The following is a 12655-nucleotide window of genomic DNA, read 5'->3' on the forward strand; positions in this document are numbered from 1 at the left end:
CGGCGCGGGGCTGCCGGAGGTGCCGGGCGGCGGCGGGGGGGCGCCGGGCTGGGATTGCAGCCGCGCCGCTGGGTCGCAAAGCCCGCCGCGCTCCGGCGGCTCGGCCGGGGGAGGCACGGCCCGGGGGGAGGCACGGCCCGGGGGGAGGCACGGCCGGGGGGAGGCACGGCCCGGGGGGAGGCACGGACCGGGGGGAGGCACGGCCCGGGGGGAGGCACGGCCCGGGGGGAGGCACGGCCCGGGGGTGGGGGGTGCGGGCAATGCCCAGGCAGGGCTGGAGGCGCTGCCCGGGTGGGAGGGGTGCAGGCAGTGCCCGGCAGAGGAGGGAGGCAATGCTCGGCGGCGCAGGCAAGGCGCCCAGGGGTGCAGGCAGTGCCCGGGGAGGGCGGGATGCAATGCCCGGGGGTGTCAGCAATGCCCGGGGAGGGGTGCAGGCACTGCCTGGGGGGAGGGAAGCAGGCGCTGCCCGGGTGAGGGGGATGCGGGTGCTGCCCGGGCTGAGTGACAGGACGGCAGGAGGGCCACGGGCTTCTTCGGGGTCTCTGGAGAGGTGCTGATGGGGAAGGGTCCTCCCATGTCCCCCCTGCAATGTGCTGGGTGCAACACCGTCACCCTTTCTTTCCCCAGTGCCCAGCAGCATCTGCATCCTCACAGACACAGTGCGTGAGCCCTCTGGGGCCTGACTGCTCTGGGGGAGGAAGGCAGGACCCCCTCGGAGAGCCTTCCCCCCCCCCCCCCGACACTGCTGCTCTGTTCGCTCTTGGGCACATCACTTAACCTCCCTGCTGCGCAGCACAGAGGCCCTTGGAGACCTCCAGGCTCTGGTCCACCTGGTGGGGCGGGCTTCCCTGCACCTGCTTTCACGAGAATCGCGATGGGGGGATGCTCTCAGGTCCACGTGGAGAGGGACACGCCAAGGGAGGGACATTCGTGCTGCAGCACCTGTGTTTTGGGGGCACCCAGCACCAAGCGCTTACCTGCATGCCAGACACTGAGGAAGAAGCTGATGGCACATCTCCGGGGAGCGTGGTTGGGGGGTCCCACGAGAGGCTGCCGAAGGATTCCCTGTGCCTCCCTGCTCCTCAAAGCAGGCTGCTGAATCCTGCTCCGGCTTGCTGCAATGCCGGGAAGCACCGGGGTGAGCGGCCCATCTCCGGTGACCTGGCTGTGCTCATGCTCTCCTACAGTCTCCCTTGTGCCACCAAGCGCTGGACATGGCAGAGCCCGAACGCCAGCCACGGCATGGCCAGGCTCCCCCCAACCTTGTCATCACCCTTGGCCGGGAAAATCATCGTCTTGGTCAAGCTTGAGGGGCTGCACGTCCCCCCTAGCTCCCCCAGGGATGGGGAGCGGCATCGGCCGCTCCAGTGGGAGATGCCCGGAGCCCAGGCTGGGGAACCAGCGGAAATTTCCATGCCAGCCTCTTCCTTCCCCGGGGAAAGGGGATGGCGAACTCGGCCCCACGAAGCACAGAGCAGCCTTCGCGCTGCTCTGCACCACATCTGGGGCTGAGATCCATGGCAGGAGAAGGGATTTACAGCCCCTTTCTCTTTGTCCCACATTACATCCAGACTTTCCGAGATTTGGGGCTTATTTCCCTGCGGAGCTTCCTGACGCGCACTGCTGGGGAAGCATTTAGGTGCCCTGAGCTCACGGTGGGTTAGGACCAGTCCTAGATGCTGCTGGTCTTACATAAGCCCTTAGCATCATTTCCCAGCATTTCCATAAAGCAACCTGCAATATTTCTGGGAAAGGGCAGAGATGCCGGCTGCACGTGAACTTGCCTGCACAATTCAGGCTCCAGCCCTGCCTTGGGCTATTTTTAGCAGTTTCCTCCAAGATGCTCTTGCAGTTTTGTTTGTGAAATTTTATAGATGATGGGGGGGGGGGGGGAAGGGAGCAGCGCTGGACCGTGGCGCGTCCCCCGTGTCTGGAAGGATGATCCCAGCCTCAGCGAGATGAGGCAGCCGCAAACATAAAATTGGCCGTGGAAGAGCTCCTGCATCCTGGCACGCAGGCAACGGTGGGGAAAGACAGGGCACAGCGGGAGCCGGGGAGCTGCCATCGGCACCTGCCTCTGCCGCAGCCTCCAGCCCCCGGGCAGGTCCCTGCCTCTCCCCTTGCTCCGCTTCTCCCTCCCGGGGAGCGAAGCACCCGAAGGGACCTGCTGCATCCTGGCTCGGGGACCTGCTGTCACCTGATTTTGTCCCTTAACGCCCAGGAAACTCGCTCGCTCCGGCAGCTGCCGGGGGAAGCTGGTGCAAACCCACCTCCCCGGCGCCTTGCCCGGGCTGGCCACAGGCACCCGGCGCTTCCCCCTTCCCTGGCGGTGCCCTGCCGGGTGCTGGGGTGAAGGAGCAGGCCCTGAGCCTTGTTTTGGTGCTCTCGTTTCCCCTCCTCTGCCGGGTGGGTCCTGGGTCCCCCGCTGCCTCCTGGGGCTCTGCCGACAGGGAACGGCTCCGGCTCGGGAGGTGACAGTCCTTCCTGGTGCCCCGGGGCTCCCCGCAGGGGCCATAGGGACGAGCATCCGCCCCGGGGGATGCACACGGATCAGGATGTGCACGAGGCCGTCGGGAGCCGCAGTGATTTTGGAGAGGCCGCCCAGGAGGCGAAACCCCGGGAAGGCGCCAGCCCCGCGGCGCGGGCACGGCGGGGAGCAGGGGCTGGGGAAGGCCGCGGTGACGGCCCGTCCCAGCCCGCGGGGTCACTCAGCTCCCCTGGGCCTGCAGCCCCCGAGGCCTGATGCCAAGGAAGCAAAGCCAGTTTGCAAGGTGCAGCATGGCCCGGGTGAGCCTGGCCCCGTTCATAGGGGTGCAAGCGCGCCTCCAAATCCAGAACAGCGGGAAAAACCCTATTTCTCACTTGGGAGCCCCTGACGGAGCGAGGAGGAGGGATAAACCTTTCGTCTCGCCCGCAGGACACCAAGGGGACAGTGGCACGCGGGAGGAACGAGAGGTTATTTTAGCTCCAGCGCGCAGTGCGCTGCCGCTGGCCGGGGTTTTCCCCCTCTTAAAGCAAGTGGCAAAATGCAAAGACACTTTCCAGCTCCCGTATTTGATGGTGACAGTGGAGAGACCCGAGGACATCAATGCCCAGCCAGTTGCAGCAGGGGAGGAGGAGGAGGAGAGGCTGCAGCGCTGATGCAGGGCTGCGCAGCCCCAAGTCCCCAGGCAGGGGCAAGTCGCCGCAGAGCTCAGGAGGGGGACGGGACGCCCAGGACCAGCCCAGACACCTTGGGAATCTATGAAGAGAGGCGATGGCAGCACAGCTGACCCCGAACCAATCCCTCACTGGGGCCACTGGCCACATCCATTGGTTTCTAACGCAGAGACACCCCCTCGCAGGGCACGAAGTGCTGATACTTGCCACCCCCAGGCCCTGGGAGCCTGGGGGGCATCACCTAATCGCCAGTCCAGAGCCGGCCGGGGTGAAGGAAAGCGTCACTGCTTAATGCCGTTTCTTGCGTTGTCCCGTTGCTGGTCACTGCTGTTTACGGGTTGGGGCTGGCTGATCGTCCCTCTGGCCCAGGACCAAGGTTTCGCAGCCCAGCCAGCCCGGCCCGAGAAGGACCAGCAGCAGCGAAGCCCTTTGGAAGATCCCAGCCCGCCAGGATGGAGAAGGCTGGGGCAGAGCAATCCAAACCCGTCACGCTCCCATCAAATGATCTTAGCGTTTCCTCTCAGGGAAAGCAGGTCACGTTGCACACCCCCCATCCGGGACCAGGTGGGACTAAATCAGTACCTCCACCCCCCGCCTGCTCCCACCCAGAGCTGCCCGTGTCGAGGCGCTGGTGCCCCTGCAACCCAGACCCTTCTCACGCCTCCCGAGATGAGCAAGAGCAGATGGCAAAGAGAGGGAGAAAGGGCTCCAGGGGAGCAAATCGTGTCCCCTGCTTCCCAAACCCAGCCCTCGGCCCCCGCTCCCTCCGGCGGGCCGCGAGCAGGCAAAGCGACTCCTCTCCCCAGCCCCGACAGAGCCACACCACAGCCGCGGCTTCGTGGAAATGCGTTTATTGACACGGACGCCAGGTAAAGCCTGAAGAGCAACACAGCCACGCTGCAAAAACCAAACGAGGAGGGCAGAACGCCCCTGAAGGAGCCCAGGCCTGGCCCCGCAGCTCCCCTACCTGCAGCTCGGAGACACCCACGCGCCCAAACCAAGGCCAGGAACAAGTCTGACAAGGAAGCGGGTGCTCTGCATCCCCCCCAGGTTGAACTGCACTGGCTGCTTAGCAGAGCGGGACTTCAGTGCTCATTTCCGATCCTCTGCCACCTCCTCCCTGCTTCCTGGCGCAGCCTTGCACCGTCCCTGTCCTCCCTCCACAGCCCCCAGTGCGAACTGGCACCTTATTAATTGCTCTAATAATGATTTTTGCAGTGCTCCTGGCAAGGCTTGGAGTAAGTCATCTCCCAACCCGGGCAGGCAGGGCTCAAGGGCTCCTTGGGCTTGGGGCCCTGCAGCTCCCAGCTCTGCTGGAGCCTCCTCCCTTCTTTACAGAGGAGAAGGGCTGGATAAATGGGGCATTTGGGCCTTTTCCCAGCACTGGCTGCTTATCTGCAACCTTAGAGCCTTGCTGCGGAGGTGCCCTTGTCCTGCCCTCTCCCGTCCCAACCCTCACTTGGGCTCTGTCTGCACCCACGGGGTCTCCCCTGGCTGTGCCAGCGCCAGAGCCCTGAGGAACCATCATCCCCCCAACCCCAAACAAACAAAAAATTATTGACCTTGGATATGGCCTCTAAAAAGACAACATGGGTGCTATGGCTGAGAGCTTTGCTCACTGGGAGGAGACGGCGTCAAATCAAGCATGCGGGGGGAGCAAAGCTGTCGTGGTCAGCGGCTTGGGTTAAGCAGCACAAGCAACGGCCAGAGCAGGGGCATGCATGAGGCTTGGCTGTCGCTGCAGCGCCTAGCGGTTGCAACGCCACAGCCACGGGAAGGGGAAGCAGTCCTGGCCCTAGGGACCGGCAGGGAGCGAGGGGCCAGGGGGCTCGGAGCAGGAGCCTGCACGACCCTCGTCTGCGCGTGCCCCTGGGCACAGAGAGCCAAGACCCGGCCCCGGGAGCTGGAAAGGGAAGAAACGCTTCCACGGTCTGCTCGACTCGCAGCTCACCCCAGAACCGAAGCGCGCGGGGAAGCAGGGCGCAAACACCGCCAAGCCCGGGCTGCCCCCATCACGCCACGCAGCCTGGCTTTCGGTGCACAGGACGGGATCAGGGAGAGCCAGCCCAGCGCCCCGCAGCACCCCTGGCTGCACTGCCAGCACCCCGCCGGCAAAGCAGCACCGCCACGTTCGGATTTACTGCCGCGAGCCTCGGGGATTCCCGGGGTTCACGCAGTGCCAGGAGCAGGAGCCGGCGCAGCCGAAAAGGCAGGTCAGCCGCAGCAGGCGCAGGGAAGGAGCAGGCAGAGGGGCTCCGGGCGGGGGCGGACGCGGGGGCCGTACCTCACGCGCTGGCAGGAGCCTCTCACCAAGAGTGGGCTCGTTCCCTCCTCGTCTCGCCCTCCACTGTCCCGTTACCCGTCTAGGGCGGCACCTAGCACGAAAAGCCTCGCTTCTCAGAGCGGCAGCTAATGAGCCAGAGAGATGGTTGGAGTGAAAACACACCATCAAAAACAGAGTTGAGGCTGCCAGCGCAAGTGTAATAAAAAACTCTCTCTTTAGGACATCGTCCGCCTCCACGGACCAAACTGATGGCTCTGTTCCTAGTTCTTCGAGGCCGTGTTCACCCTGCTAGAGCCCAGTTTCCCTGCAGGGCTCCCACCGCTTCCCTAGGTTTGCTTTCCCTTTAAGCCAATTACAATAAAAAACTCAAAATGTATAAAAATATAAAATAAAGTGCAGTATATGTTTTCGACACTTTTGCCTTGTTTTAATGAGCAGACGTGTGGTTTTTGCTTGTTCTTTTTCCAACGAGCAGTATTTTACAAAATCTTAACTACGCCTAAAGCCATTTAGAAAACACTGAACATTGGCACAAAATGGAGAAGCCCACAAGAACGGACAACGAGTGAGGGGCGAGGGGGACGGGGGGGAATAGTCGAAGCAGTGGTTACAAAGTTTCCATGGACGCTAAAAATATCAAAGGGGTTTGTTCCCTATCATCGTTAGCACGTGGATACTAATTGCTACCTTGTTTAATCAGTGCGTTTGACTGAAATCCTACACATGAATACGGCTGCTTCCAGTTAGCGTGCTTCTCCCCGCGCCCGTGGCGAAGGAGGATCCGGGGACCCCTTGCTCCCTCCTCCTTCCGCAGGGTGAGGCACAGACGGAGCTCCCGTCAGTTTTTCAAGATGGCATCGTAGGCCTGGTAGATGTACTGGGACACTTCGGGAGCTCGGCATTTCAGGGAGAGCTGCGGAGAGAGGGAGAGCGGAGGTTAGCGCACGTGAGGCACCAGGGAAAAGCGGTGGATATTCACCTCCGTGAGACGGGAAGCCGGCCGGCTGCTCGGGGCCCGTTCACCGCGGTCCGGCGGCGCTTAATTTGCCCTCCAGCAGGTTCCCAAATCGTGGTGCCGGGCCCAGCATTGCCAAAGCAAGGGAGGGACTCGCTCGTGTCGCCACGAAGCCGACTGCACATCTCTGACCTACAGCGTAGGCTGGATGCATCACGGACGTGGCTGCTGACAAAGCCACCCAGGGGATTTCTTCTGGGTACTGGCACGCTTTCTCCATTACCGGTATTGAACTGAGCTGGCTCTGCCTCTTCAGAGCTTGCTCTAAGCTGAGGGAGGACACAAAAGCAAACTCCCACTGTGGTGTTCCCAAATTCCTTAACCAACGTAGCCACCTCCATAGGCATGAGGGAAGGGGGCACTGCCCAGACCCTGCGGCGAGGGACCTGCCCGTCCTTGGGCTGTAAATCGCAGCAGTAGGTCTGGGAGCACATTTGCTCCTAGAATTTTGCTGTTTGGTTCTGACAGACGCAAACTTGGATTTCACCCCTCTCTAAAGCGAGGATCGGGCCCGGATGACTGAGGTGACATCACTCCTTGCACAAACAGCATTTTAAAGCACCTTCCATTGCTTGCTTTCACCATATGGGTCCCCAGACCATGGACATCCCTTGAAACTCCTGGAAGAGCCTCCAAGAGGAGAGAAATTGTTTAAGATGGGAAGTCAGGCACACAGGTCCTCGGAAGGGGAGAAGGTCAAAGGGAATAGTTATATAGGTGCATGATGCAGGACAGACAGCAGCTTCCCACCGGCTAGAGACTGTTACCAGTATAAGGCCAAAGAGCCTCTGACGTCCAGACAGCCGGTCTCCACCGCAGGAACACGGCAGGGCATAAATTTAGTCCTGTTTACTAGAGGGGGAAGGGCATCCTGGCAATGCTTTCTCGCTAATGTCTCTTGGCTTTATCTCTGGGTAACCTTGGCAAGTAAGTGCTCGTTGCTGAGCGGGCATTATCCCAGCTCAGCGGTAACAGCAACACAATTCTGTTGTTTCTCACTTTTTCCAGCTCAGTGGGAATTCCCGTCCCCAGACAAGTTATCAGGATCTGCCCCAGACAAGCCAGGACCGTTGGAAGGACCCCAGCCTGTCCCATGTGCTCTCTGCCATCCGGCGGGTCTCACCGTGTAGTTCGGGTTCCCCGGCTGAATGCGAAGCTCAGCCAAGATCCAGATGCCGTTGGTGAGTTTCAGGGACTGGTAGAGCATGTCCTGGCCTTCCACGTTCCTCTTGGCAATGGTGTAGACGTTGTTGTTCTGCAGTTTGCTGGAGACAGTGTCTTCAGAGAGAAGGAAGAAAGAAAAAACCCACATCTGTTAATTCAGACTCATCATATCTGGAGAAAGGAGAGCCCAGAGGAGCATTCCCAGGATACAAGCACACAAGGAAGCACTGACTTCTGTCCCTGAGTTTTCTCTGGGGACAGGAACAGACATGATAGGAGGAGAAAAATTCCAATTTGCTCCCACGGGCTCAGCCTCTTTCCTTTCAGCCTGTGACCCCCCGGTAAATATTCACCCTTCTTGCAGGGCTTTCACTTACTGCTCACTGCTCCAGATCACAGAGGATTTACTGACTTTATCAAGACAAGATCCTGCAGTTCAGCGAGTAACAGGACTCTGCTGTACTCTTAAATCCCCCAGAACACCCAGGCAGGATAGTCTGGAGGCAGCCAAAATCGGAAGACGAAGGCAGGGAAGAACAGAGATCCCTGCCTGAGGCTCATTTGGACGCCTGGTTCTGAGGTCCCGTCCCAACCAGAAGAGCCCCCTCCTGCCTCCCTCGCTCTCGTACACAGGTACTTCCAGCCAAGCAATGTCCCACAGGGTAATAAAAGTCCTTTTTCTGTGACAATCACCCGAAGGGGGAAAAACCCACAGCTGTCTGTCTCCAGACAGTAAAGGGCTGTGATATAGTTTTAACACACTAAACGACCTCAGCACTTGCAGAAGACACGTGATTTTACCTGCACAAATATATGGATGTAAACATGATACATGCTATTTCTAAGGAACCTTGCAGAGAAACAAGAATAAAAGCAAATACACAGAACACAAGGATCAAACCCAGCATCTGGTACCAAAAGCCTCTGGAAGCCGAGGGGTTTCTTAGCCCAGCTTAGAGAAGGGCTAGCCTTGGCCTTGCGATGCCAGCAACAGGTCACCTTGCACGCCTTGGGTGGGAGGGAGGCCCGGGGACAAGACGCAAGCATTCCCACCCCCGCCAAACGTCGCTGTTAAAGCCTGGGCATTCTTGATGCCCAGCAGGAGAGGGAAGTTAATTTTCGGGCTCCAAGTGCTTTTGCTCTGACCCCGAGACCAGACTGCACATGCTAACGCTGAGCAGAGCGGCAGGCCATTTCAGAAGGGCCATGGCCCATCTGCTCAGCAGAAGCCCCCCGCAGGCAACGCAGGCGGGAGCCCCCTGCCCCCCTGCCTCTCTCGGGGCCAGCGCCGTGCCCCGCGAGGGAACATCCCGTCAGACGCGGGTCCGTTATCAGCAGCTCGGGCGCTCTTGACAGAAAGCGGGGCAGAGAAGTGGCCTTAAAACAATCTGAACAGAAAGCCAAGAGATTGGGAACACGAGATCCATTTCAAGGAGCACGAGGAGCAAGACAGCAGCACAGTCTGCAGCGGCAGAAGCAGCACAAAGTGCCTGTGCAGCTCTGATTCACGCCCGCACTTACAAACACTGAGAGCTGCCAGCATCGGTGATGGACTCAAACGGACACCCGTCCGTGCCGGTGCGCGGCGGGATCAGAGAGGGGGCTTTGCTGCGTCTGTTCGCGCACCAGGGAACGGCAAATGCAGGAGAGGAAGGACCCCACAACCCCTGTGCCGACACCGAGGCCTGGCCCGGCTTCCTCTCCCCGAGCGGACTCGGTAGCCAGCGCCGCAGGGTGCCCTCGGCCGCGGGCCACCTCCAGGGAGAGCCCGGACCCCTCGGCCAGCGGCCGCGCTGCCCCGTTTGCTCCCAGGCCTCAGAGCAGCTGTTTGCGGGTTGCGGAGGGTTCAAACATCCAGCTACCCAGACACAGTCAGATTTAGGTTTCCTCTTTTCCTCAGTTACTATGGAAACTGGCAGATATAAGTAACTAATGAGATCCTTTGCTTAAAAACCCTCGTTCCCTCCGTCTCCTCCTCCCACCCCTACTCCTCCTCCGTACAACAAACTCATCCAGCTTGGGAAAACGTGCGATACTGAGCGGTCGTCTGCTCGCGGGGAGCAGCGGCCCGGGGGGGAGCCTCGCTGCTCGGGAGCGGGACACCACCAGCACCCGCTTCCCTGTGCCACCCCGCTGCCCCGCCAGCGCCAGCAGCCTCCAGGGCTTGGCGAAAGCCCCGTGTCGAGCGCGGTGCCACCTCGGAGAGCACGTCCGCGTTGGCAAGGGACGGAAGCCTCAGCGCTAGACGTGACCTTCCGCCTGCCCCGTTTCAACGGGCTGTGGTTAAACCCCGCCGCCCTAAAGCCTCTTCGGAAACACCCGGGAAGCGAGTCCCTGGCAAGGGTTCGATGCCATTGCCCTCCGGGAATCTTTATTCCTGCTGGGAGCTGTTTCCCCACTCTGTTTGGAGATGCTGCCGGAGCGGAGGCATCCCCTGGGGAGCGTGGGTGCCGGGTCGGCAGCCAGGCTGCAAGGGGGAAGCTCTCATTTTGGGGGGAAGTCTGTCGTTTTGGCAGTCCCGGGGCCGCCACCCCGTGAGGCAGCGGGCCGCCGGAGGAGGGGAGTGCTCCCGCACCGCGGGGGCACGGCCGGCGAGGCGGACGGGGCCGCGGGGCGCTTTAACAGCGGGCGCTTCCCGCAACCGCGCGCGGCTCCCCTGGGCTCTTCGCCGCAGCGCTCTGCTTCGCTGTCCCCATCCCTCCTCCTGCCCCGGGACGCTGCTCACGGGGGCACAGGGATGGAAATGAAGCAGGGCAGCTCCAGGGAAAGCCTGCTCCTGCCTCCCTGCCCGACCTCTGCTGCTCCCCCAGGAGCGCGTGAGACCCTACCAAAGTCCACCCGGCCGCGGGCCAGCGCGCCGAGGCTCGGCTCGCCCGACTCCTGCCCCCGCTGGGAGCACGGGTCCGGGACTGACACCCGCCGGTGGCGAGAGCCGAGGGTCGTTCCTGACGCCTCTCTGCGGGCAGTAGCTCCCATCGCTCCTGTGCCGGCGGGCGGCATTTCGGAGGCATTTCGGAGATCGGGCAGAGTTGCTAAGCAACGGTGCCAGGCTGCACCTCGCTGAAGGCAGGACCGCTAATGCCATGTGACAGCACAGCCTTTAAAAAAATATATATATATTTGCTGGGAGCAGAGAGCTCAGCCTTGCTGTGAACGGGGCTGCGTGCGTGGAAGCGGCAGCCCCGGGCGGCCGAGCCGAGCCGCGCCGTGCCGCCGGCGCCCTCTCCCCACCGCTGCCATCTCGGGACTCTGCGAGCCAGAAGCGCGCGAGCCCCTGCTGCGAGGCGGCACCAGCTGCAGCTGCCCTCGCTGAGCGACTTTAAGCAGGGCTGCTTCTTTTTGCTCAACGCTTATCCTCCTGTTAAGAAAGATTTCCCCATCGCGAGTGCCAGGGAAGTCTCCGACATCAGTCCATCTTTCAGGTGTTTTGCACCAGCTAAATAGTACACGTGGAAAGACGGGCAAGCAGCTGAACAAGGCCACCTTCCTCGCACAAAGCAATCCTTCTTAAGCACCTGCTCAAGTCTTCGACACATCAGATGTGAGAAATTCACATCTCCAACATCCAAGATACCCAGTGTGCAACAACGGCAGTTTTTCCCAAAGGCCATGCACAATCCATGGGATTAGCAAGGAGAGCACGCCTGCTCTGAGCTTGCACCTCAAGGCCATTTGCAGCGAGCACTGGAAACGAGGAAGGAAAACTTCACCACTTTGTCTTGTACTGTGAGAGCTGAAAATATCCCTGCTCCATTTCTAGTAACACTCGAATGGTTCTGAGCAACCAGCCAAGAACCGCATTCAAATACCAAGCAAATCTGCAAACTTGGATCCAGCAGGGAGGGACTTTGATCATTTCCAAGACATTTCATAAGCACAGGGTTTTTAATTTATTTAATGATCAAGGGGAAGCTAATAGATTTGTGGAGATACAAAAACATACCAGGGACACGTGCATACGATTGTTTCCCAATTTGCTGCAGCAAGAAAATCCAATTTCTCTTTCTTAGTTCTAGCATTAGCAAATTACATGGGAAAAATCAAAATGACCACCGCATACCAATAAAGCCACATTCAACCCAAAACAATGAAGTTGTCATTTCACACCATAGATTGGGGGCCAGTAATAAATCAGCAAAAACAAAGTTACCAGAATTGCTGAACAGCACAGCAACTAAATTACATCCTGATTAATGGCATTCATCTGCATGTGCAAGTCAGCTTGTGCCACTGCTGTAGCTGCTCTTTCACTCAGTGGGTTTGGGTAAGCAGAATTAAAAATAATAATAATAAAAAAAGCTAATCTGATTTGCATATTTTAGCTTAATCTAATGGTTCTTTAAAATGTAATCAAACTTAGCATGTTGGTAAAAACCAGTGTAGACAAGGCCGAGCAAATTTTAGTGCATGTTTAGTTGAGGGGGAAAGCTCAGTTGGTGCAGCTTGTCAAAAAACCCACTCCACTTATTTGAGCTACATAGGTCTATGAATATTTTCACGCACGGATGACACGAACACTGGGGCATAAGCAGGAATCCTTAGCAATCATTCATCTGATACCCAAAGAACAGCGTTAAAGACCTTACGACCCTACAGCCCTTCCCAGACTCTGCTACAGCAGGCTCTTTGGGCTCTCCCAGCTCTGATTTTTTTTTTTAAAGTTAACATTTGTTTCACAAGAAATGAGAATGCAGGGGTGTACCCATGACCTTCTGTTTTTATTACAAGCTATATTTCTGAATACAGTTTTCTCCACAGCAGTATCATAACCGCTTATTAAGGAGGCAGATACGTGAAGCGGAGCTCTAATGAATGCCGAAGGGACACTGCACCGTTGGTGCACCTCGGCCCTGTAAGACGGCTCCAGACAGACTTGCTCCTCCATGCCATAGGCCCTGGCCCTAGAGAGAAATCCCTAATCTGGGGTTAAGCACGTATCCCTCACTGAGTCACTGGGAACAGTGGGAATATCTTCAAGGGCTCAGGACCTGCTTATTTTGGAAACAAAGATGCTCGAGACAGGGGTCAGGGTG

General features: G+C 59.1%; 1 protein-coding gene across 4 annotated transcripts in view; it reads right to left on the reverse strand.

The window, feature by feature from the left end:
• Positions 1-5846: 5846 nt before the first annotated feature.
• Positions 5847-12655, reverse strand: part of AP2B1 (adaptor related protein complex 2 subunit beta 1) — an 81204-nt gene continuing 74395 nt past the window's right edge. For 3 of the 4 annotated variants that reach the window (XM_067309421.1, XM_067309419.1, XM_067309420.1), the window contains 2 exons: positions 7582-7736; positions 5847-6356 (listed from right to left, as the gene is read on the reverse strand). In XM_067309421.1, coding sequence (XP_067165522.1) covers positions 6282-6356; positions 7582-7736 — 230 coding nt within the window. In that variant the 3' untranslated portion in view covers positions 5847-6281. Of the gene's footprint in view, positions 6357-7581; positions 7737-12655 lie in introns of those variants that run through there. The other variant, XM_067309422.1, reaches the window with a different exon arrangement.

The sequence above is a fragment of the Apteryx mantelli genome, chromosome 22 (genome assembly GCF_036417845.1).
Source record: "Apteryx mantelli isolate bAptMan1 chromosome 22, bAptMan1.hap1, whole genome shotgun sequence".
NCBI lineage: Eukaryota > Metazoa > Chordata > Aves > Apterygiformes > Apterygidae > Apteryx > Apteryx mantelli.